The sequence below is a fragment of the Malaya genurostris genome, chromosome 3 (assembly GCF_030247185.1).
Source record: "Malaya genurostris strain Urasoe2022 chromosome 3, Malgen_1.1, whole genome shotgun sequence".
In the NCBI taxonomy this organism is placed as follows: domain Eukaryota; kingdom Metazoa; phylum Arthropoda; class Insecta; order Diptera; family Culicidae; genus Malaya; species Malaya genurostris.
The window spans coordinates 276,507,176-276,534,329 of NC_080572.1; the positions used below are offsets into that span (position 1 = coordinate 276,507,176).

At 37.0% G+C, this 27,154-nt stretch overlaps 1 protein-coding gene across 2 annotated transcripts; it reads right to left on the minus strand.

Annotated features, from left to right (window-relative positions):
- Positions 1-6,889: 6,889 nt before the first annotated feature.
- LOC131434442 (succinyl-CoA:3-ketoacid coenzyme A transferase 1, mitochondrial) lies at positions 6,890-26,276 on the minus strand. 2 transcript variants are annotated; one of them, XM_058601160.1, is made up of 5 exons: positions 26,147-26,276; positions 25,765-26,006; positions 24,745-24,937; positions 7,591-8,561; positions 6,890-7,521 (listed from the first exon to the last, which is right to left on the minus strand). In XM_058601160.1, exons 2-5 carry the CDS (start codon positions 25,837-25,839, stop codon positions 7,207-7,209), a joined length of 1,554 nt encoding a protein of 517 aa, XP_058457143.1. In that variant the 5' UTR covers positions 25,840-26,006; positions 26,147-26,276; the 3' UTR covers positions 6,890-7,206. The 2 variants fall into 2 exon arrangements, with proteins under 2 accessions (XP_058457143.1, XP_058457142.1); XM_058601159.1 differs by having other exon boundaries at positions 26,077-26,271.
- Positions 26,277-27,154: the final 878 nt, after the last annotated feature.

Consider the following 27,154-nt stretch of genomic DNA (forward strand, 5'->3'; position numbering starts at 1 on the left):
AGTTCACACCCAACTCGAACGGAATGCATAATGGAAATTGCACATTCGATCGGAATATTTCGAATCGATCGACGAACAGAATAGGGGTGATTATTAGGCCGAGGACGAACATGACATAACCTCAGCTAACGGCTCAGTTTTTGGCGGATTGAAAGAACGAAAGCAAGTGAGTTCAAGTACATTCTAGATAATGAAACTACACGGAACCACCCGCGATCCCATTTCAACCAGAATATTAGTTGATTTTCTGAATTCGATTGGTTAAAATTTGGTACAACTAATCGATTGTTGTTTTAACTAAACTGTAATTTTTGTTTTTCTATTAGCAGAAACGATGGTTGAAACAACTAATTCAACTGTTTGAAAAAAAAAATGCTGTCAATTAGTGAGGACACATACCTTTCAATTTCAACAAATATTTTAGTTGAAATAACTGGTGTTGTTATTGAAACAAAATTCTGTTGGTTGAAAAATTAATCGGTTTTATTTGTTTGTTTGTTTTGAGATCAGTAAAGATCTAAATTCTAAAAAAATACTTCTGATTCGATCGAAAATGATTGATGTAGAAAAACGTTTTAATCAGCAAATGTGCCCGGAGGGGCGAGTAAATTAGCGTAATTATTAAATTTGCCTAAAATGATGCCTTCAAACGGTTGAACTAAAGTTATGCACTGATAATTTTAGTCAATTTATATGAGCTTGGGTGCATCAACCGCTGGGAATTGGAATTTTGCGACGGCAATTCAAACGCGCCATTCAATCGCAGCGCGTTCTGTGTGTTTGAAACACTTCGCTCCTGTTACTTTTATGATTTAAATTCATGTTAAAAAGCGTTTTATTGCTAATGCATGAACATCATCTTCGGTATCAAACAGCTGGAAGTAAAACAGTCTGCTGGAAGTAAATAATGATTGAATTTGAAGCATAAAATTTTTGCGCATACCTGAAAGATTACGAGATGATCATTCATAAACATTTCTAATTTTTCACCAAATCTTTTTCATCTTAAACAAGGTTAACTTTATCACAACACCGCTGTTTGGTAAACACTTGTTATCATAAAATTCTCAAATCGAGTGAACACAATTTCACCAAACGCTTTAACCATCGATGTTGTTTTCATTGACATTTTGAAGATTTCAACTAAAAAAGTTGTTGATTTTGCATTGCGGTTATTGTTTTGCTTTCAACTGTCTCCGGCATTTGACAGCATTCAAAACAACATATTTTTCAACTACTTGAATAAATGCAAACCAAAAACCATTTTGGTTGAATCAAAAAGAAATTAGTTAAATCAACTATCGCAAAAATCAAAAACTGCGATATCGCAATTTTATGATCGAAGGGTTCTCCGTGTAGGGAGCATTCCATAAACCACCTAGACTGATTGATGGAAAAGGTTAGAAATCTAGTAGTAGGGGAGACCGGGGCTGGCTGGCCAAGTATTGCATTAAGAGTTTCTGTACTCGCTCTGGTTTGACTTTTCAATAAACGGTTTGTGCTGTCATGAAGTTACAACCCTTGACCACTCACATCCGTGATTTTCAAGGAAACAGTTATGAACAATTAATTTCAGAATGAGAAATTGATGGGTAACAAATGTAAAACACATCAAATGCACCACTGGAAAACGTTTATTAGTGAACAAAAAGTTAACGGTGGGACCTTGGTCGTATGCTGACAGGGAAGGGGGGTTTGCCTTCTCTTTAACGAGCTCTCTTCCGACCACTTTCCAGTAATATTGACGTTGGGATCTTCACCAGAAACAGTGCCTATTCGACCTCGGAGGAACTATTATCGCACCGACTGGGTCCAATTTCAATAAATCGCCGACCAACTTATTAATATTAATTTGCCACTAGACTCCCCGATGGAAATCGATGCAGCCCTATCTTCCTTCCAGCATTCAATGACAGTCGCTCGTGATAGAACGGTTCCAGTACAACACATGCCGAGTTCCTCTCTCCACATTGACAGTGTCACCAAGAAACTCATCCGACTTCGAAATATCTACCGGAGGCAGTATCTACGAACTGGCATCCTAGATAAGAAGACCTCTTATAACAACTTAACTAGGATATTCCAGGAAAGGATATCTGAGCTTCGCAACAGGAACTTCCAGCAAAAGCTTCGAGAAATTCTCTCACATTCAAAGCCCTTCTGGTCCTTAACGAAGGTGCTTAAGAAAAACCCGAAGTGTGTTCTCACAATTTAGGACTCAACATTGTTAGCCGTTGCTGATAGCGTAGCTGAGGTTGACCAATCAGGAAGCTTGGTTCCTGAGGAAAGTAGAGTCACTGCGAATGAACTGATGGCTATTGTGAAAAAAATCCAGAAATATAAAGGCCCCCGGCTTCGACAAAACATTCAACATTGAGCTGAAACATTTGAGTATTCGCTCATTTGTCTTCTTAGCTAAAATTTTTAACAGGTGCTGGGAGCTTGGTTACTTCCCTTCAAAGTGGAAGTTAGCAAAAATTATCCCAGTTTTGAAACCGGGGAAAGATCCTTCCTTTTCCAAAAGCTATCGGCCCATCAGCTTACTCTCTGCCCTATCCAAGCTGTTTGAAAAGTCAATACAAAGGCGAATTCTCGCTTTCGCAGATGAACAGGATATATTACTGGAAGAACAGTTTGGGTTCCGGAAAGGAAGATCCACCATCCACCATCTCACAAGGATTAACAACGTCATCCAGCAAAACAAATCAGTGTCCAAAACGACTGCCATGGCAATATTGCATTTTGAAAAGGCATTCGATAATGTGTGGTGTTTAAACTTCATCGGTGTAATTTTCCCATGTATTTTATTAAAATTATCAAAAATTATCTTGCAGATAGAGCATTCCAGGTTTCTCTGAATAATGCACTTTCAGAAAGATTTACTATTCCTGCTGGTGTACCCCAAGGAAGTTTCCTAGGTCCCATCCTATACAACATTTTTACATCAGACATCCCACCTCTTCCGGGTGGTGGTGTTCTGTCACAATTTGCTGATGATGATTTGCTAATCATTCTTCACAAAGGTCGGGTCATTAATGCTCTGAAGAATAAACTACAGACAGGTCTGGACGCTCTAACAGACAGGAGCTGGAAAATTGTGATCAATGCAGCAAAAACTCAGGTCATCTTGTTTCCACATTCAAGATCTCCAAAACTTGTTCCATCAGACGAATGCCGAATACGATTCGGTGATGAGGTCATCCAATGGTCCGACGAAGTTATCTACCTAGGACTCACCTTTGACAGACATCTGATATTCAGGTCACATGTTGACTAAATCGTTCAAAAATGCAGCATACTTATTAGGTCTCTGTATCCGCTGATCTGTAGAACATCTAAACTGTGCCTGAAGAATCAGATGGCTGTCTATAAACAAATCATCTACCACGCAATTGAATACGCAGTCCCTGTTTGGCGGGGCTGTGCGCGAACACACAAACTTAGGCTTCAGCGCATTCAAAGTAAGATCTTAAAGATGATTCTAAATCTACCCCTTTGGACACGGACTAATGAAGTACATGAGATGGCCTCCCTGGATATACTAGAACAAAAATTCAAACAATACTGCACGAAATTTGAATAAAGGTACTCAATCTCTGTTATACAAATAATTCCAAAAATTTAAATAAATAATATGATTAAACATTAGTATGTAAAACAAGTGTAACTAAAACACCTATTATTAATAACGAATCGTATGAACAACAAAGATGAAAGGCCAAAGGGTTGTTCTGTAAAACGTTAAAAAAAGCATTCCTTCAATAAACTTATGAAACCGATACACTGAAGAAGGATGTAAATAACATTCCGAAATATGTATCTGTATTATAACGTTTGATCACTTTTGTGAAAATAGTGACTGTGAAAATAGTGACTTTGTGAGAGTGTAATGACGTGACATAGTGGAATTAAACGGTACAACAACAGTACTATTAGTGAGGTAGTAGGCTAACTTGCTCAATCTATGAACCAAACATTCATGATCTGTTTGTATGGGACCTAAATGTATTATTTGTATTTGGTACTGCATCCAACATTGAGACTAAAGTTTTTGAGTTTTGGAGTCCGCAGCAATCTGTCCATGACTCACAAGCGAAATATTCCGTTCATGTTCAAATCTAGAGAAACAATCGAGGTCGGGCACATTGTGTCAGCGTAAATATTTAAAAAAAGGTTCGGAATACATTTGGTATTCAATACAATAGACTTCTGTGTTGAAAATTTGTTCAAAACGATAGTTTTAATAAAACACTTTTCCATTCTATTGGGAATTGAGAAAAGGTTGTTCTATTATTCATCGACTCGATTTAGTTGGTGCAAATTAACAAAGAGTTACAAGGATTTGAAACGAAAAACATAAATCTTAATTAAATGTGGGGCATTCCAATACCATAGCATCTGTTTTCAAGTAATGATAATCTCGCTATCATAAACCGTTGTCATAAAGTCTAAGTTATTCAAGATATTCAAGAGGTTAAGATATACAATAAATCTCAAACGGCTTTAGTTGGTAGGTTTGATTTCAACCTCTGGGGTGTATTTTTTTTAAGGAAATGTTTACTTTCGCAATTCCAATCATTTTTTTTCAAATCTGTTTTTCATTGGATAAAACCACACTGAAAACATTTCATTGGATAAATCACATTGAAAAACATTTTAGACTGTATTTTTTATTCGTGATCGGCTATAGATGTGCTATGAATCAGGGGTGGAAATAAGCAAATTATTTGATTCACAGTAAATATAAATAGTCAGTATTCACCCCGATTCTGCAATCCGACGGATTTGTGATACGAACGATTCTACACTTTCGTTCGAGTTCGAATTTTGCATTATTTATTCCGTTCGACTTGTATGATTCGTTCGGGACACTTGAAATTTCGAACACCAACCATCAAAGCTGTCAACACTACTTACACGTTCTTTTTCTATTTATATTATTCATTTATTAGTAAACGAAACCGTCGCACTTGTATAAACAAATTAGAACGATTCTAAACCGAACAGAAGTAATACGTACGCAAGTCGATCGAGTAATGTTCGAAAATTTAACAACTCGAACGAATGATATTCGAGTTCATACCAACTCGAACGGAATGCAGAATGGAAATTGCACATTCGATCGGAATATTTCGAATCGATCGACGTACAGAATAGGGGTGATTATCTTTTCATATCACATATTTATGGTAGATATTATATTAAATTTTGAAATAATTTTTGATAAGATAAATTTTGGTTTTACTTAGAATTCAAAAAGGTCTTCAATTTCATTTCCCACATTTTGAAACATAATCGCAATTTTAGTTTTATTACCCAATTTTTTAATTCACGGTGCTCGGTTTTTTGATTCACAATCGGAAAACTTGATTCACATTTTCATGCGCAAAATGGGCTTATTCCCACCTCTGCGATAAATTCTGATCATTTTTCATCCTACTAACATCGGTCCTATGCCTGTGACACTTGTAGTAAGGCCTAGAATTATTTGGTCACTACAAGGAACACAAGTATTGAACTAACTTGCACTTGAACAACTTTAAGAAAAAAACCCTCCCCCCTCGTAGACAAACGTAGACTTTTTTGTTGTATCTGAAACTAGTAGCAATCTATAAGTGCTAAGTTAAAATAAGGAGGATACAAGAAAACTAAATTTCTAAGAATCTGCTTAAACAAAAAGCACAAATATGTCTTCCTCATATTAGTCAATGAAAAATACTCATTCATAGTTAGTAGTGTTGGGAAACAATCAAAATTTCGAAAATCACGACCGCAAAATTTGCAAGTGATTTTTAGACAAAAAAATCATCGAAAACTCGCTGCAGAAAAGTTCAGTACTGATTTTTTAACAACGTTAACTTATAAAACAATATGCAATCAACTAAACCATGTTCAATGTGCAGATATTGATTGAAAACTTAGCACTGAAAAAGGCCCTGCCTAAGCCAGTCTCCTTGTTCGAGAACTGCAAAAAGTGAAACTCTTCAAGAAAATCAATATGCGGCCCTGAAATAGCAGCCAATATCTGTGTTACAATATGGAGAACTCAGTTTGATATCCTTGATACATGAAATATCTTAAAAATCTTAGTTTTCTGGAATATCGACACGGTAAAGTTGAATGCACAATGCTGGTTAAAAAGCAGCGATGGATCATCGAGAGAAGTCATGTTAATTAGCGGAAGAAGACTCAACACAGAACGACGCATGGACGCAATCTATCAACAGAACAACAACTAACGAAAATTGTCTCGGAGTGATAAATCTTACCGCAGTTGAAAAACGCTCCCAAATAAGGCACGGTTTACTACATTCAAAGACATCATATTAACAAGATATCCAGCTCTCACATTTCCCGAACAAATCATTGGCAACATCCTTTTTTGCGAGCATGTCGCCCTCAGGTGAGTCCGCATCGAATCTCATACATAGAAGTAGGGGAGAGAACTGTCAAATTCGTGCGCGCCAAAATAGCAGGGCTGCGCACCCATACAATTGACATGATATGTTGAATGTGACACCGTTCGATGGCGTTGCTGAACTGAAGATTGATTTCGCTGCAAGCTGACAGGGTCTGCTACATTGTAGACATTGATGTCCCGTTGTTATACCCTTTCGCTTTATTGTATGTGGTATAAATAATCAACAATGGCATGTTCAAGAATTTCCTCGGGGGAAGGGTAGTCGATACCTTTCATACAGTCAACTTGGGTTCGATTTCCAAAGAGGCAAATGACCTAAAGGTTAATTAAACCTCTTTAATCGAAACAAAAAAAATCGATGTGATTTTCTACTCAACTTAAACATGCGATTACATTCACTATATTTGCTTTCAGAATGCAAAGGACAAGAATTTCTTCAAGACGGTCGAACCATTTCAGACTATAGGCTAATTTCTCCATGTTATTTATATTAATAGGCTTGTATACCCTGTACATCGGGTATGATCGTTTCGACTCGTGTATCATTAAAGAAGAACTGATAGACAGATTTATACACTGGCACGACAGTGTGTTACTAAACCTAATAATATTCGTAAGGCAAATGAAAAACAATGACACGACTAACGAAAAAGTGCCTGTTCCTGAGACCATTCATTTGTTGATCCACATATTATCCAGCAATGTGTGTGTGTATGTGACTTGGTGAGATACTGCATCATTACGTAGAGCATATGTTAATAGCCAAAAAAAACTGCTTCCATTACTCACTCCGGCACCTGACCCATCGGTTTCAAATCGGGTGACACTTCGAAGTTGCAACCAGTGCTAGAAATAACTTCCTCTACCGACACTCCGTCGGCGATTTCCATCAATGTGAGACCCTGTTCCTTGTCGACGTTGAAAACGGCCTTTTCGGTGATGATCATATCGACACAGTTCTTACCCGTCACCGGAAGGGTACAGTCGGCGAGAATCTTGTGCGAACCATCCTTGGCGTTGTGTTCCATCGTAACAATGCACTTGGTGTCCGGAGCAGACACCAGATCCATTGCACCGCCCATACCTTTCACCAGACGACCCTAATGTGCCGAAAGAGAGAAATTAGTTAAATATTTGCTTATTGGAAAAATGAAACAGATAATACTAACGGGAATCATCCAGTTGGCCAAGTCTCCCAACTGTGACACTTGCATCGCACCGAGCACGGTGATATCGATGTGTCCACCGCGAATCATGGAAAAACTGTCATCCGAAGAGAAAAACGATGCCCCCGGCAATACGGTAACACTTTCCTTTCCAGCATTGATCAGATCCGGATCGACTTCGTGTTTCTCGGGGAAGGGGCCCAATCCGAGAATACCATTTTCCGATTGCAGCAGCACGTTGATTCCTTTGATGTAATTCGACGACAATACGGGAATACCGATTCCCAGGTTAATATGCATTCCGTCTTGGTATTCTAGTGCAACCCGCCGGACAATTCTCTCCCGTTGCTTAGCAGCTGGCGTCGAAGAAAGGACCGAGCCGGATTTCTTAGCTTCACGTATCCTCAATCGTTCGATTGGTTTTTCGTACTTGGCTCCCTTAATTAGGCGATGTACAAATACGCTTGGCATGTGAATCTGATCCGGATCTAACGATCCAACAGGTACTATATTCTCTACCTCGACGATGGTAGTCTTAGCTGCTTTACACATGGTTGGATTGAAGTTCCGTGCGGATTTGTTGAAGATCAGATTACCCGCCTCGTCTGCAACGTGAGCCTTGATCAGCGCAAAATCACCGACGATGGCTTCCTCCATGATGTACGGTTTCCCGTTGAACAGCTGCATCGGCCGAGGTTGACTGGCGATCTCTACCGATCCATCTTTGCCGTATTTGATCGGTGCACCACCCTCGTGAACCAACGTTCCGAAGGCAGTGGGAGTGAAAAAGGCCGGAATGCCAGCGCCACCAGCGCGAATACGTTCGGCCAGAGTACCTTGTGGGGTCAGTTCCAGCTCTAACTCTCCAGTCAGGTACTGTCGTTCGAATTCGGCATTCTCACCGACATAGGATGCGATCATACGTTTTATCATGCGCTGCTGAAGGAACAAGCCCAGTCCGAAGGAATCGATACCTGTGTCGATGAAGAAAAGTCGTTGAGGATTATTACCGTACGAAACCTGAGCATGCAACAATGATGACAGAAGCATTATTAACAGTGCTTAGCAGCAAAGATGACCATCTCCGATGAATGATGTGCAACATTCGAGGAAGAAAGCTTCAGTTTCAGCGGATATTCATTCACCGGATTTACAAATATAGATAGAGATTACGGGCAGAAATGTGTTTTTTATTCAACAGTTAGACATTTACCAAAGATCGAATGTAGAAAGATTGCGATTGTATGAAATGATATACTAAAATGGATTTGAAAAGGATCATTTGACATTCAGCAATATATGATAAAAAAATAATTGTTTTTTTTATAATCAGGAATAAATATAATCAATTTTCGTACCACTTTTAAGCCAGTAACAGTGTCTTATTCGCTGATATTTTCGATCTAACACTAACAAATGGTTTATAACTTGTACTAAATGGAATGAGCAGGAGATATTCAGGACTTATCCAACCCTACTGAGAACACATCGTAAACTTATTTATAACAATCGATTAGTTTTGGTACCTGCTAATCTTTGTAGAGTGAAATAATGTGGTATCTATTGAAAATCTCAAAAAAAAATTCGCATTTTCACAAAAATTTTAAAATCGTAGACTATCAAACTACGGGATATTCAAAGCTAACATCTAAACAATTGTGTTCAACAATCGATTGAAGTTGGCACCAGCTAAAAAATGTGGAAGGAAGTTATTCCATGTTTATCAAAAAAAAAATTACAAAATTCGGTAGTTTTGAAATAGTTTAAGTTTGATGCACATATGTGAAATTCAAAATAAACACTAAGTATTTTTGTTTATCGATCGATTAAAGTTAGCAGTATGTAAAATAATCTCATATTTGCTACAAAGTCTAAAAAAAAGTTATTTTAAAGAACTTAGACTCAAATTTTAAAGGATTTTAGAAGTATTCGGAGCGTAACGAAGAAATCTATAAAATTTTGTGTACTAATGAACTGAATTCGGCACCAGCTAGAGTGTGATAATTTATTTATTTACTTATAATTTAATACTTACTAAAAATCCCAAAAAATATATTTTCACAGAAATTTTAAAATGGTAGATGTTTTTGACATGTAAAGGTGAAGAAAGAAGAAGCAAAACGCAGAACAAAAATCCTCTTCATTTTACCATAAACGTTTTATATTGAAAATTTCCTAAGGCAAATGAACGTCAATTATGTCAGTTACGTAGTGGCCGTTTCATGTAAGTGAAAGTATGCAGAAGAATATAAAAGTTAATTATTAAACAAGTTTTCAATGTATTGAATAGATATTCCTACAGTATAAATGTTTTAATGTCATCTGTGAGTAATGTATTTTCGGACCATTTTGCTGGTGAATTCTCTCTTGGGAATTTCAATCTTTTGTTGCATATCTATATCATCTGTGAGTTCAGTGATAAAGCTATAAGTAGCTACTTAAGCGAAATGTCGTTATTCAAGCGGTGAACGATTAAATGCTGTAGAACGGAGCTGGCGTAGTGGGTTGAAGCCAAATCCGGCCAGAAGAGAGGAGGAGCCTTATGCTTTCTGTACAGTGGCAGCATTCTTTTCTTCAAACATTCTTCCTCGTACACCTTGGCGTTAATTGTGCCCTTCGTGAAGAAAATCGACGACCGCAAACCACAGGTACAAATTGCTTGCCAGACCAACACCTTCTGCCCAAACTTTTCCATCGCCACCGTGATGTCAGCGTCGTGCAGGTCCAGGTACACCGATTTCGTATAATATTGCGGTCCGGGAAGAGCTCGAGAGTCTTCCTTGGCGTAGGTTTCGTCGTCGATCAGGATGCATCCGTTTATTCTGTAGAATCCGGTTATACAGTTTTTGTGTTCTTGTTTTGGCCTGAATTTGCTGTACCAGGGACTTTTTCGGCACCTTCTGTTTCTTGTACGTTTTCAGGGAGTTCCGAACTTTGATCCGTTGAATCATCCCGATGCTGGTGTTGAACTGCTTGGCCAAATCCCGCGTCGACGCCGATGTGTTTTTCCAGATGTACTCAACCACTTTTAAGTCCCGGCCGGGCTGGCTGGGACCCGTTTTCCTACCGGATCGGGGAAAATCCTTAATGGAAAGGGTCTTACCGAATTTTTCGATAGTATTTTTGACACTGGTGTGGTGCACTTTCACCCGTTTTGCAATTTCGTTGTACGTGACACCACTTTCTGAGCACCAAGTGTGCAAAATTTTCTTTCGCGTTTCCGGTTCAATTCGACTCATCATTGAAACGATAAACCGTACCGAAATCAATCGATTACGCAGCTGTCACATGTAAACAAACATGTCATCGCAAAATACGCTGCAAAAAATTAAGCCATTTCAGAGTAATAACTGTTTGAATGTTGCTAACTACTTATCGATACACTCCTTAGTTAAAACCAGACCCTGTCAGCTTGGAGCGAAATCAATTTCAGTTCAGTTCAGTAACGCCATCGCACGGCATCACATTCAACATATCATGTCAATTGTATAACAGTTCGGCTGAAAAGTTCGTATCGTTTAATAGAAACACACATTTTTTTGCCAAAATTCGTTTTTATTATTCAACATAATTGCCATCAGAGGCGATACAGCGATTATAGCGATCTTCCAACTTTTCGATACCATTTTTGTAGTACGATTTGTCCTTTGCCTCAAAATAGGCCTCAGTTTCAGCGATTACCTCTTCATTGCTTCTAAATTTTTTACCAGCGAGCATTCTCTTGAGGTCTGAGAACAGGAAAAAGTCACTGGGGGCCAAATCTTGAGAATACGGTGGATGAGGGAGCAAATCGAAGCCCAATTCGTTCAATTTCAGCATGGTTTTCATCGACTTGTGACACGGTGCATTGTCTTGATGAAACAAAACATTTTTCTTCTTCAAATGAGGCCGTTTTTTTGAAATTTCATCCTTCAAACGCTCTAATAACGCTATATAATAGTCACTGTTGATGGTTTTTTCCTTTTCAAGGTAGTCGATGAAAATTATACCATGCGAATCCCAAAATACAGACACCATAACCACTCAGCTGACTGTCGATTGGACTCCGGAGTGAAGTGATGGAGCCATGTTTCGTCCTTTGTTATATATCGACGAAAAAAATCGGTTTTATTTCGATATAACAGCTCCAAACACTGCCCAGAATCATCAATTCGTTGTTGTTTTTGATCGATTGTGAGCTCACGCGGCACTCATTTTGCACAAAGCTTTCTCATATCCAAATATTCGTGAATAATATGTCCAACACGTTCCTTTGATATCTTTAGGGTGTCAGCTATCTCGATCAACTTCACTTTACAGTCATTGAAAATCATTTTGTGGATTTTTTTCACGTTTTCATCGGTAACAGCCTCTTTTGGACTCATATGACCAGTACGAAATTTTGCAAACCACTTACGAATTGTTGCTTCGCCCGGTGCAGAGTCTGGATAACATTCATCAAGCCATTTTTTGGTATCGGCGGCATTTTTTTTCATCAAAAAGTAGTGTTTCATCAACACACGAAATTCCTTTTTTTCCATTTTTTTCACAATAACAAAAGTAGCTTCACTCAAAATGCAATATCTCACAAACTAATAATCAGACAGCTGTCAAATTTATACACGTATCTTTTGAAGGTTGGTACTAACTGAAAATGGTATGAATTTAATTCTAGTGGCGCCCTCTCATAGAAACGATACGAACTTTTCAGCCGATCTGTTAGGTGCGCAGTGACATTTTTCTCCACTACTTCTATGTACGAGATTCGACGCTAACTCGCCTGAGGGCGCCATGCTCGCAAAAAAGGATGTTGCCAATGATTTGTTCCGGAAATGTGAGAGCTGGATATCTTGTTAATATGATGTCTTTGTTGAAACAACAATCGATTAGTTGCACCAAATTTTATCCAATCAAATTCAGAAAAACAACTAATATTTTAGTTGTTTTGCGATTGCTGGCTTTTCCGTTTGGTGCGAAATTTGGCAATCGTATTCTGTTTATTGGTTGGGTTGGTCCTTAATGTGATCCCTCATCTTCCGTCCACTGGGTTGCATTTATTCACTTTTGTTCAGCTACCATCTCACCGCGGGGTTATCTGAGTCTCATTGAACAATTTTATCACACAGAACTTAATCGAATTGTCTATTCCCAACTGTTTCACGGCCCACCTGTAAGATTGGCCTGAATTTTCCTTAACTGCGCACATTTTTTTGTAGCATTTTTATGACCGATTGTAACAAAATTTAACACATTTGAGCGTTAGAGCATAAACTATTTTTTTGTCAAATTTCTTGAAAGCTTTTTACCCATCCAGAAATGTTCTACACTAAAGAAAGTGTTCCATTTTTTTTGGAATACTTGACCTGGCAACGCAGATAGGTCCAACCACTTTTCTTAGTGTGAACAGTGCGGTTTTAACTTTATATTACTATAGTTAAAACATGTTATTTTCAACCGGTGTGAACATAGTATAAAACCATTTCTTTCCGCACAATTTCATCGAAGATGGCTGAGCCGATTTTACCTTGGACTGGTTTGAAAGCTACTATTGCTTTGTGAATTAAGTTCGAAGATCAAGTGACTGTCACGCGTTTTTTTTTATCCGCCCATTTTTTTCAGAATGTAACCAATGATCAAGTTCAAATGTATTATTGTTGATACTTTTGGTTTCTAGAATGTTGTCGAATATGCAACGTGAGCGTTATTGAGTCACGTATATCCGAACTAATAGTAATAATCTGAATGAATTTGTGTTAAACATCAGCTCAAATTCGTGTCAGCAATTATCCTAAGGAAAACAAAATGGGGCTGTTTGAATGACAAGAGAAAGGTATTATCACACCACTATGGTTTTTGATCAATTTAGTTTACTTGTTCAGTTGTTTTTTGTTTGGTTCAGTTTGGTTTATTCCAAATACATCATTTTGATATAATAATAACAATTTTTTGTTTTGGTACTCTTTTTCTAGTAAACATGAAATTATTTCCTTCTACATATTCTAGCTAGTGTTAGCTGCAATCGATTGGCGAACAAAAATGCTTAGATGGTTGCTTTGAGTTCCTTGTAGAAGCAATTCAAGAATTCAATATTTTCATATTTCTTTGCAGATTTTTTCAATTTTTTTAGCAACTTTGAAACAATTAAGATATCGCCGTTTTTTTTGTTTTGTGCAAAAGTTATCTTTCAAGTGATCAGAATGAATTATGAAAATCGTGCAACTAACGGCTGAGATATGGTCAGTCAAAGTGAGCGCTCCCTCTTTTTTTCAAGACTTTGGTTTGAACTTTTCCTGATAACTTTGGGTAGACAACTGTATTTTCCGTAACCATTTAAGTTTATTTTATTCGCAATGAATTCACCTTGGTAGTCGGCGTAACATTTTTTAACTTGATATTCAGAGTGTTAATAAGTATTATAATGTTCTATATAACTTCTGTTGATTAAAATCTGTAATGTTGTTGTAATTGTTTCAAAAATACTGTGTGCAAGATGTCAAAAATCCAAGAGAGAACAGAATTACTTAGCAGTTTTTGAGTAAAACAATAACGATACAATTTGACAAATTAGATTCCCATCTAGGAGTACTCAACGAGTATTCCGACTAATTAAATTATTAATTAAATTATTAAATTAAATTAGAGAGTAAACTACAGATCATTTGGAAATGGATTGAAAGGCACTCAAAATAAAAAACGAACTGCAAATGTGTGCGAATCTATAAATATAAGCGAGATTCTCGCTAAAATTTCAGTGTCACATGAGATGCCTGCGTGTTTGAATGGAATGCAAGTTTAGATAAGTTGGTTGTTTTCAATTGAAGCCCTGAACTTTCAATTTTAAATAAAGGAACTAGAGTAACGGTTCCAGTAGTCATCTCATATACGAAAAACCATTAGTTAGAATGAGATCTGCTGTCTCTGTTCGATAGATTGACCCTTAAGGTAAGGTGAAAATAGGTGCATTTGTTTCGAATTTTCGCGTCGCTATAACAGCAGTATTGAACAATTTTCGAACTGTTTTTCCTGCGATTTTGCTTCTTAGATTTTATCACAATTCGTTGATTGAAAGTTGACTAATCAGCAAAATAATATTGCGACTCTACTAATGAGATGACTATTGGTACAATAGAAATGTCAATCGCTTTTTTTTGAAATCGCAGACTGGTATAAGCATAGTCCGACCACGAATCGTTACGTTATACGTTAACAAGCACGTTAGAATACCTAACGCTCTGTAAAAAAATGCATACAAACAAAAATTGAACACAAATTTGACATTTCCCTAATAAGATTTAGCAATATTCTAAATTAATATATCGCAACAGTAATATAGAGAGAGACGTGCAACATGACACCGTGAGATATGGTAATCACTTGATTAGCACACAAACATCGTTTGGGACAAATCATCATCAGTAGCTGCATCGTCAACCCACCCAATGAATGAACACGCGACGACGACGACGACGATGAGTTCGATAACCCAAATATTTGAAATTTAAATCATAAAAATTGTTTACCATTTTTTCGTAATTCAACACTAGCGAATTAGCACCCACCAGATCCGTTGTCTACCCAACCGGATTGAACCGACTTGCTGCTTGGGTATGGTAATTATGGCCTGCTCACAATGGTTCATTACGTCGTCGTGTGTCGGTCGGTCGTCCTGATAAGGTTGCAGATTGTTCAAGTTCTGAGCTAGTAATCATATGATTCTCGCCGCTATCTTTCGCTATCACTGAAACCGTCTTTTTTTTTTTTGAATGGTGTGACCGGACACACGCGGCTTCCCTCTCGGCTTCTCTCGAGTAACACGCATGCCGTCCGTTGGCACCTTAGCTTATCGGACCAGCATGTGAATGGTAACATGACTCTACAGTTCAAATGTTTAAGGCAATGAGATAGATAGCGTTCAAATATTTTCACTAGGCAACATTCGAGCAATATTTGGCGTTCGGTTCTCCCTAACGAATTGAAGCTTGATAACTTCTCTCTCTCACTTTTCGCGATCCGCAATCCAATGCTACTAACCGAAAGGAACCAGTTCTCTGCTCTATAAAACTTGAAACTGGAGCATCTTACGACGGATCACCCTGAACCTGAAATTTTTAATATTATCGCACGCCTGTCTGCGCGCCGTGTGTTGGAAAGAGTATGTGAACGAAGATGATATGAAAAGAACACCGAACTTTACTAGGACTGTCATCTACACGTGCCTTTGTTTTCAGTTGTTTCTGCCTGGTAGCGGGTATAATCATACGAAAGCAAACCAAGAGTGACGAAAGATGCGAACAAAGATGACAACTTGAGATGACCCGCCAAGCGCGTGTAGTCCTTTTCAAATTCAATCGACCAGATGTGGGAGAACGTTGAATAATACTTTGTTGATGTGGAACACATCTTTTTTCTATATAGGGGTGCAAATTAGAAATTCAAGGGTAAATACAAGTAGACATGTGGTCAGCTTTTGAACACTTACAGCTCAGTCAGTTTAGTTTCAATCAGTAATATTATTTCATCAATTGATGGGAAATAATTCTATTTCTGCATTAATTTGAAAGTTCATAGCCATGTATGTTCAATTATATAACATTGAAATATTGATTAATAGCTAGCAGTGTCCTATTTTGTCTGCTAAAAATCTCCGGCACACCGGATTTCCCTGACGTAGACGAAGTAGTAAGCGATGTATAAATGGGAAAGCATCGCTCTCATTGGTCAATCGATGCAAAAGCGAAGCTGTTGGAAGCACGAGAATCTATAAATATAAGCGAAATTATAGCTAACGTTTCAGTCCTACGTGTAGCATGCTAGAGGTAGGTTGTTGTAATCTAAGCAGACTCTCGTGCAATTGCGGGTTCAAAAGTGGGACGATTGATTGAACTGTTTGATTAAAAATTTCGATCATTAGAAATTTTGGTTGCCTGGAGCTGGTCCTTGTAGTATTTGCAGTGTTTCAATTTGAAAACAAATATAAATTTGTATACATTCTTCTGTTTTCCTTTGTCTCTGTACTAACTTGAGCGGTACCTAACGAAGTTGCTACTCAATTACATGGTTTCACTGTATTTTTGCATTCTGAAGTTTGCCTTGAATTGATAAGTAGGATTAAGCTAGTCACCGTAAGGAAAATGATGATATCGCATCCGTAATGTTTCCATAATAACTCCAATAAAATTCATTCGAAATTGTGGCAATTCGCTTTAGGTAAATTGGATTTGACAGGTCGTTTTCTGATTTGGAATGACACTGACGAAGTCTACAAACGGACAGTTGTCATCACTATCCTTGCGGTGCAGATTCTTTGCGAATGTCTTTGAGCGAGTTAAAAAATCCGATCTTCGATCAACGTGGAATGAATTATGAATTATCCCTAAATAGGATTAGCTGATTATGATTATGATACCTTTTTTTCAAACTATCCCGATCAGAACAACTGTTGGAAAATTTTTGCTATACTGAAAATCTTCGATATTGTTGGCTGTTTTAATACTTACAGGGCTGTGTACCAGACACGACCGATCACGATGACATTAAAAATGCACAAGCAACCTTCTCTAGGTAATTATCGAACCGAACCGAGTGCAAGTCACTTCGATACTGAACACCGCAAACCGGGCGGAGAAAAGCGAATATTTTTCCACACTGCACGAAGGCAGGCGTATGTTGAGCTAAAAAATGTTACAGAGCCTATATTTAAAGATTCTGTTTTGTGCGAATGTTCATACTGTGCAGAACGGTGGAGTCATTCAAGCAACAAAGGGCTGCAGAAGTAACGAAATGACTCCACATGTTTCTAAAAATACAATGCACCGAGCTTTTAAGAATTCCTTTCGATTGGTTAATAAGAAAATGTGAAAAACACCAAAGCTTGAACTTCATCTCATGCAGAACTTTTTCGGAAGAGAAATTGTGTTGGACTCATGGATGGTGATACATGACTGCAAGGATGGCTTTTATCGTATCAAAGGACACTCACTAGCAACTCTTCACACGATTCAATCAGTGCCATCAAAGAGAGACGGATATTATCGCAGCAACGAAAAACCGGCATGGTTCATTTAACATAGAATGGACACCAGTGCGAGAGCGAAATTCTCTCGCACTCCCTGTCTGAGAATCCGAGGTTATTTCGCTGCTGTGATGATTCTCTCTGAAGCAACAAACGGTCGCTTAGTCTCATTTCGCGATCCGATTCTGTATGGGCAGTGGATAATAGCGATAGAATCATTTTACTATTGCCGCTTATTCTAACTATGTGCATATAACCTTTGTATAAGTTGTGTCTATGATGTATGTGAATGCTTCACACAAGGGTTTTGAAATATTGCAACCTAGTATGAGAATCATCAAGTCGAATCATCGATTCGATTTTCTGCGATAATTGTCAACTTGCGATTCTTTCAATATCATTATCATTATCATTATCAGACTGTAATTTTATAAGGGTCGTTAAATACTCAGAGTATGAAGTGGAGCGAAGAAATGTAAAAAAATTCTCTCGCGGTTCATGCATTGAGAGACTCGAGTTCTTGTAGCATCTTCTACCGGATTGAAAATGTTGTATACAATATTGATAAATATCGAGCAGCTTCTGTCAAATTTTCGGCAATCACCAACACTGCATGACTGGTCTGAAAATTTGTTTCTAAATTAATAAGAGTGGTTGGCAAGGGCTAAGATTCCGGTAGTTGAATGGTCTGCCATTTATTCCGGACCTTAATCCCATTGGAAACGTTCGGAATATGACGTTCCGCGATATTTATGACAACGCTAAGCAATATTCAACAATTGGAGATCTCAAGAAAGCAATAAAGTCAGCATGAGACAAGATCACTACAAAACTCTTTAAAAAACTGAATGATTCAATACCGAAGCGAACGAAGTTGGTATTCAAAAATTTGTTAGGGGACGGGTATAATGTGATAGGTAAGTCGATGCCTTGAGTTATACGTATGCAAATCGTTACGACAGTGCTTCTACACAAATAAATAGATAGTAATTATTCTTCAGTACAGTCACTTTTTGGGGAAAACAATCTACGGAAGATCTGTAATTATCACCCCTATTCTGTAAGTCGATCGATTCGAAATATTCCGATCGAATGTGCAATTTCCATTCTGCATTCCGTTCGAGTTGGGTATGAACTCGAATATCATTCGTTCGAGATTATTATTCGATCGACTTGCGTACGTATTACTTCTGTTCGGTTTAGAATCGTTCCAATTTGTTTATACAAGTGTGACGGTTTCGTTTACTTAGAAATGAATAATATAAATAATATAGAACGTGTAAGTAGTGTTGACAGCTTTGATGGTTAGTATTCGAGTGTTCCCGAACGAGAGTCGATCGAATCATACAAGTCGAACGGAATAAAGAATGCAAAATTCGAACTCGAGCGAAAGTGTAGATTCGTTCGTATCACAAATCCGTCGGATTGCACACGGAACGACCGAAATTAGCTCTGCGCCTAATTCGTATTACTGTTTTTGAATTAGTTGATTTTAACAACAAAATTTCCAAAATAACTATAAAATTAGTTAAAATTGAGAATTTACTTTGCTGAAAAAACTCTTATTTTTAGAGAATGTGTTTAGTTGGTGAATATCCTGGACTCAAACCAGCAATATTTCAATCCAACACGAAATTCTCATTGACAACTAATTTTGTTATTAAAATCAGAAAATTTGTTTCTATTTCTCTATCACCATCATTACTGAAGGACAGCACAAAAAAACCAAAACTGAAATGGGTATTATTAACAAGTTTATTAGCCAAAAACTCATGAGAAGTGTCAAAGCAAAACAATCCATTAAAAAGCTAAAAAGGACAGTCTTATTGAAACTGCTTGAACATTGTTTTGATGTTTTTCGCATGTGTTCGATATATCTTTATTTAAATTTCTAAACCGATATGTAAAAATGTCGTAAACTGTTAGTGGAAATCGTATTTATTCAGAATTTGTGCGCACTTGAAGCGATTGTGCGTAATAATGTTTTTACGCGGAACAGTGAAGTGAATTTCGAATGTTTCACTCTAATTGTGATGAAGTTTTTTTTGTATCTTCAAACCTTCCGAGCTGCGCCGTCCAGTGTACTATTTGTATTCGGTTTTTGTTTTCCGAGTGCTCAAAGTTTTCAGTGAGAATGAAGAAAACAGTGATTTAGAGAAAAAAAAAATTCAAAACGATGTTTACGTTTCGTTTATGTCTTTTTCTCCAACACAACATCGTATTTATACCTGCCAATATAGAAAAGACAACCACGTCTGAATTTTTTTCGGCAGTAGTGTGCCATCTAGTGGCTAGTAGTCATTAAGGTGTTACCGTTTCGGTGACAGGGCGCCATATAGCTGCAGATTGCAGAAGCCAATTCAACCATTCATATTGGTTGAAAACAACATTATATTTCTTTAATTCAACTAAAAAATTAGTTGACTGGATATGAAGTGTGCCTTAGCTAAGAAATGACAGTACGTTTAATTTGTGAATTCAACTAAAAAAAATAGTCATTTCAACAAATATTTTATTATTATTAAGGGAATGAGAATAAAAAATCTAAATCAGCAAAAGTAAGATTTTTTTAGTTGTCTCAAAAAATAACTAACTAAAATCAGCAAATCAACTAAATTTTTCGCGAAAATGCTGATTTCGGTCGTTCCGTGCAGAATCGGGGTGTATGGCATCAGAAGAAAACAACCTTCAACACCAAGTTCGAGAAAAATGTCAACATATTCTGAGATGTTTCATTTATAGGCCCAAGTTTATTCAACAGAAATATTCAAATCGGGAGCTATTCACTTTATACGAAAGGCAGTTATTTGAATTTGAAGAAAATACCATCAACATTGTTAAGTATCGAAATTTGATAAATCAGTTCTTTTCAAGAGCAACCAATCAATCCAATAAATGTAAATACGGTATGTTACTCCACTGATTTGCAAAACTTGTCCGTAAAAAATAGTGAATAGTGAGTTAGCTTTTACCGAGATTCGGTGAGACACTAGTCATCTAATGTCATTGGTCGATTATAACACGTCGCCTTTTTGTGGAACGGTATAATATACAAATTGAAAGCTAGAAACAATTTTGTTCCACTTTTCATGTATACTTTTGGATATCTATCTTCAGCCGTGCTATTTTTTGCATTGTTTTTTATATATTTATAATTGAAATGAAGTTAATAAAAAGTTCCCTTTTCCCAACCCTAGCTGTTGTGCTCATTATATCAGGCAAAAAAAATCTTTGTGAATTTAATTCCTGGTGACTTGGCAATTGACGGTAAATATCATCTTATCGATTTTTCCGAGCTAACGGTGAAATTTTTGCCGACAATTTCGGCAATAGCTAACAGTTATGCAATTTTGGATCAATCAAGCGGCCTAAAGTTTTATTGACTTGCTAAATTTAAAGGTGAACGCTGAACGGTAAATTATAAACGGTCGTGAACGAATCATTTTGTATAAGTATCGCCACGGATAATAGAAATGGAAATCATTTCGTCGAAAGGGCCTCTTGCATACAAACCTGTAACCGCCTCGTTTGCCCGGTCTACTCAAAGCTAGGTTCGTTTGCTTTAGTTAAGTCCGAACGAGCGGTAGCGAGGTCGGACAGCACACGAATCAAATCGATGTGGCGAAGCCGCATTAGATATTTTTTCATTATTATTCATTAATACCACATAGATTTGCTTGGTAGATACACCTATGGAATTGCATTGATGATTAGTGGCTAATAGTAAACAAGTTTCCTTGGGAACTCCGTTCTGAGGTTCATGAATCAATCTTTAAGTACAGTTGTAGGTCAACAAAACGGGCGTTAACGTATTATCCCAAGAAGCAAATGTAACTTATCGAGATTTTAAGATGTTCTACAATTGTTTTAAAATTAGTATTTATGTTATATATGTTTAGAAAGATTTTTAAATATATTATTATCGGTTGTGCAATTTATCACTGTTAAATTTCACAATACAACCAAAAAAATCACTGTTGAACAACTTTAAGTACATCTAAAACAATTGCGCAGCAAATCACCAACTTGTTCATGTTTCACTAGCGGTTATAGAAGTTCTGCAAAAATTTTCACATCGTCATGTAAAACCGGAGTAACTATAACAATTGTGCAAATTATCAAAAACTTTCCAAACGGCTATCATTATTGTGTCGGACACAGTATACGTCGAAATTGCTATAAATCTCTTGTGGAAGAAAAAATAACGAAATGATGCTCTCCGCTAGGTAAAAAATGATAATCCGAATTAAAAACCTTTCTTTAAAACATATTTTTCTGCTCAGTCAGCATAGTTTTGGCGGCCTCATGAATTTTTAGGTCAGTGTGTGAAAATTTCTACAGTTTTAGAAAAACAATGATCTAAAATTCAAAACTTGCAAAAAAGTAGTGCAAGATTTATCTATTTGAAATGCACGCAAAACTTGCTGGCATGAGAATATTATCATGAAAGTTGCAAAAATACAGCATTACATACGCAATGAAAACAAATATTTGTATTCGGTTTTCATCTCGCGAAAAAAAATGAGCAGACCTGACATCACTTTTTAAAGATATTAAACGAAAAGTTAACTCTCATAGTTACATATTACCGCTTGAGCAACTTGTTTTTGAAACTCCAGCACATGGGCTTCCAAAATAATACATACAGTGCGTAACACAAAAATCGGCCCCGCTAAGATTGTATTGTTGTTTAATTCAACTAATAGATTTAAACTGATAAAAAACAACGTCTTTCCGAAATATTAACATGTTAATGCTTCCTGTTATTTAGAAAATATAAATCATTACGTTGCGTGAACCATTTTCTATTCAACTCACTGTTACCATTGATGCCATATTGGAAAATATACAAGAAAAATTCATTTCGAAATTTTTCAGGTTCAATAAAACATTAGTGTGATCAAAATTGTCTGAAAATTTTAAGAAGGTTTGAATATACCTTTTTAAACACCATTCCGATGATTCTTATTAAAATAAAAAACTATTATTTTCACAGAAAATGGTGTATAACCATCAAAACACGTTAATTCAAAGGCGCTTGAAAATTTCAGGCGTACGAAGACAGGTTTCACCATAAAAATGCAGTTCATTTTCGATTTTTCATTCACAAAAACACAAAAGATCAACTCTACAATATGTAGCATTATCATTTTTCATGTGCAGGTTATTTTACAACATCCATTTTTGTGTTACGAGCAGATGTATTGAAAATCAAATGTGCAACTTATTCAGAAGAAACAAGGTTTGTTATGTTTTTGAAACGTCATTCCATTTCTTGTTTACATTACATAGTAGTTTTCACGAGTTTCATAATTGTTTTTTTCCGCTGATTTTATTACTGCCTTAGTGATGGGATCGACGCATGAGTTTTTTTTATCAGTTGCACAATCGTTGTGAATAAATATTCGTAATAACGGAAAAACTTGAAGATATGTTGCGCTTTTTCCATAACACAACAGTTACTAGAAAGTAATATGAACTGACTTGATAAATTGCACAATCAGTAGAAAAATGCAGGACAGCAACTTAACATGCTACTTGGGATCATTCATTTGTGTTTATTTTAAATCATTTTCAATTATAATATATAGACAATTGCACGAATCGTCGAAATGACCCTTACGGCGAATTGGCTTTCGGTGAAATGACTTTCGGCGAAAGGGCTTTCGGCTAAATGACCTTGATCCATGGAAATAGACGAGTCAGTAAAACCCATCAAAGTTTAAAGCTAACGCCAGTACCAGCGCAAACATAACATAAGAGATTACTTTGATAATCATCGTTACCTATAATTTAAAAAATCTGTTGCTTCCCATTATTTCGTTGGACATAATTTTATGGCGTACTTGAAAGTACTAACGTTTGATATTCTAGCAAGCGAAGGCTCTCACAAAAGCGATTATTCGCAACTAATAAAACTATAAAAAATCGAAAGTTTTTAAGAAGCTGGCCCATTTTTATTCGCATTCATGTCAACTAGGTTATGCCTTTGATATAATCCACCCGCCTTTTTCCATTCACGATTCACTTTTTGTTTACACCTAAACACATTTTCACATCCTGTTGAAACCATCCTGATATGTTGATCTGTCAAAGATTCAGGTTTGCTTATTAACAAATAGAATCCACTAAATTCTTCTTATCATTTGTCGATTACTTGGTGACGTCATTTCATTTGAAATGACGTTCATTGGTGGCACAATTGTTTTCGTTTATGGTCTAACCGTAACGTTGCAATTCATCAATGTGAAAAACATGTTCGTTTTATTATGTTCAGTTTCAAGCTGTCATAACTGTTTTCTTATAAATTCAAATCGGGATAGAAAAAAAGTCAGGAATGATATGAAAAATGATTGTTCATTACGTCCGACACCAAGAACACATCTAAGACGAATAAAGAGTATCATTATAACAGACAAGCAAAATAAAATAAAAAGTCTTATCAATTTCGATCCACGGTGCCAATGGAGTCTAATACGTACCACCGCCTGTGAAAGATATCAATAATTTAACCAAAATGTGCATTGGGTGTATGTTTGCTTACATCAAACGATCACTGCGCTAAAATCCAGAAGACAGAAAACAATTGAATCATTTGTTTGTATTGATCGAACTAACATGTAATCATCCCATGAAGCTACTTCTTCAACCTCGTAGCAATATATCAGCATAAATTTAGAAAATTTGCAAAAAATTGAATGATTCAAATGAATATTATTTATTAATTATAAAACTCGAATCTGTATGGTTATAGCCGGAGATATAATGTCATGTGATAACACATTAGGAAGTATAACCAAGTCTCCCGATATGCAAATGTTATAACTTCTCCCGATTAATTCATTCAAAATAAGCTAACCGGTATGACTGTTTTTTCTGTTTCTTTGCGCACGACGTGAGAAGTTACACCGGGATTCTTTCTGACACTAACACTCACACGCTCCGCGCTCTTAACCTGCTTCGCAACAAAACGTACAAATAAAAAAACCATCCTACACGCGAGTAACATGCGTTCCACATAAAAAAATAATCAGTCTGGCCTGTGCAATCCTATCGACAAGCTTGGCCTTAGCTACTACTAATTATCCGTCTCATTTAATTGACCTAGCTAAGTTCGTTGGGTTCAATAAACATTTGCAGAAACAAAAAGAAACGATTCAACTTACCGGCATTGTTTGACACCACGGTCAGATCTTTCAGGCCTTTTTTGACACATGCATCGATCAAATTTTCCGGAACGCCACATAATCCAAATCCACCGACCAGCAGTTTGGAACCATCGGGAATGTCAGCCACCGCTTCAGCGGCACTCTCATAGATCTTCGAACGTTTCTTGGTAGAGTAGCGACAGGAAAGAACCTAGTACGAAAGCAAGGGAAAAAATGAAACGAAATTATTCAATAGCACAGTGCCAATTGCGTAATCAGTTGAGGGCTCGTCATTTCAGTACACAGTTCATTCATTATTAAATGTTATAAACTCAATCGAAGAGGCTCGACCAAATTTTGTTTACTTGGTCAATATACATCATTTGTTTTTCCGCGTACCAGCTCTGTCCAACTGCAATGACGTCATGTATTAGTGCAGGTTGTTTTACACGTTCCAGTTGTTATTAATGCCACTAATCCAGATCTAGATTAGCTATTAAATTTCAATGTTTGTTTTGCCGTACAGTAAAACCCATTCAACCGTACTTCTAACGCTCTAACCACAATAAAATTGTATAATTATAATGTTGTATCGCATCAAGATAGAAAACCGAAAGGTTTCCCGGCAAAACATTGCTAGAAACTTTGTACGTTCGGCAAACGCGCGATCGATCTATTGAAAGTAAAAATAAATATCTTCCGGCGTCTGCGTGTGACCTTGTCGTCGTTTAGAGGTAAAAAAATTCGCGTGTGTGCATGACAAAAAACCCATTTCGTGCGTCAGTAGCCAACCATTTGTTGGTCAAGAAATTGGATGTCTCCAATTTAACCTTACACAAAGTTCAAATATTGCGGTAAAATTGACAACGTCACGAATGGTCAATTTTTGAGTTGTGTGGAATTCAATTCCATCAGAATGACTACTTGTTTCGCTAACAAGCGGTAATTCAATCAACCCAATAGAAGAGGATGGTTTTCACCACATCATGATATAACTGACATTTAATCCTTCAACGTTCAAATAGAGTTGAGACTCACCTTAGTGACTTGGAGGGTGCGCTGGTTAATCCGAAAGGCGGTAAAGACCTTACTGGTGCATAATGATAGTGCCATTTCTTAAAGCTGCTAATCCGGTCTATAAATACTTCCGCTTGCTAGCGTTATGAACAATCAGCTAATCCTACGGAATTACTGCTCAGAATATCTTCACCTCAACCGCTTAGCTGAAGTCAAAATCAACGACTGAACTCGCGTACTTTAGGCGTACTACTGCAGCCTACCTGCAAAGAGAACAGAATTATTCAATCGCGAACTCCTTAGGCTAGTGAGAGCAAATAAGTGTTAATGTACTCGCGCTGTACGCAGACGATACCGCGTGGACCTCACAAACCATCAAAACATCACACTATGTTATCTTCACCTGAACACGGGCACACTATTCAAATTCAGTATATATATACGCAATACTCGTGCGATATTTGCGATAACAGCAGCTGTGGAACTCAGAACAGCAGAAAGTGAATCTTGGGAATCTTGCAAATCTCTTTTTGTTGTGACATTCCACTGGTATGCGATGTTTTGGTATGGCGATGAGTTTTCATATCGCGATGTTTGTTAGAAGTTGCCAGTAAACCTTTTATCTCGCTTAACTCGCTTGCATGATTCGAACAAAAATAATAATTTTCACTACACTACACTCGATCCCGAATTCCTCGTAAGTTTCAGTGCTGAGCGGCTTGGTTTTGCAAGTTGCCAACGGTAAAAAACTAGGCTATGAATAGAAAACTCATTGTCAACCAATTACAAAGTTGTTGCATCAAGACATTTAGGTCACTTCATATGAAGACACCAACTTGAGAAAAAGAGGGCAATTACTGTTGAGTTCAAGAGTCAACCTAATTATTTCGTTTACTCGCACGTTTGCTATCGATTAATTATAGAACAGCCGTTCTCATATCTATCTTAGCTTCTTGATCCATAGCATATATTGTCAATATTCATGAATTTACTTATTAGTTTGTGTTACACCTTGTCCAAAATTGCAAAATTGATGAAAAGTTCGGTTTGTTTAAGAATCACCCCGATTCTGCAATTCGTTCGAATCGGATTGTTTCGATCGGATACGAAATTTTGCATTCTGTAGTTCGATCGAGTTTGAGTTTTCCTTACAAAAGCATCATTCGATCGATTTACAGAATGCAAATTTTCACATTCGTTCGACAAAATCCGATTCGATCGAAATACAGAATAGAGGTGAATATCTAGTATCGAGTTGCTAGTTCCAGCAAGTGTTTTGATGTAGGACTAAAGCAAAGAGAACAGACATCTAAGCTAGTACAAACTCTTTTAAAAATTATGTGTAAAGCATACAAGTAAAAATTCGTTAAAAACCACCGTTGCGCACGACTTTGCACGCATGAACTACCAT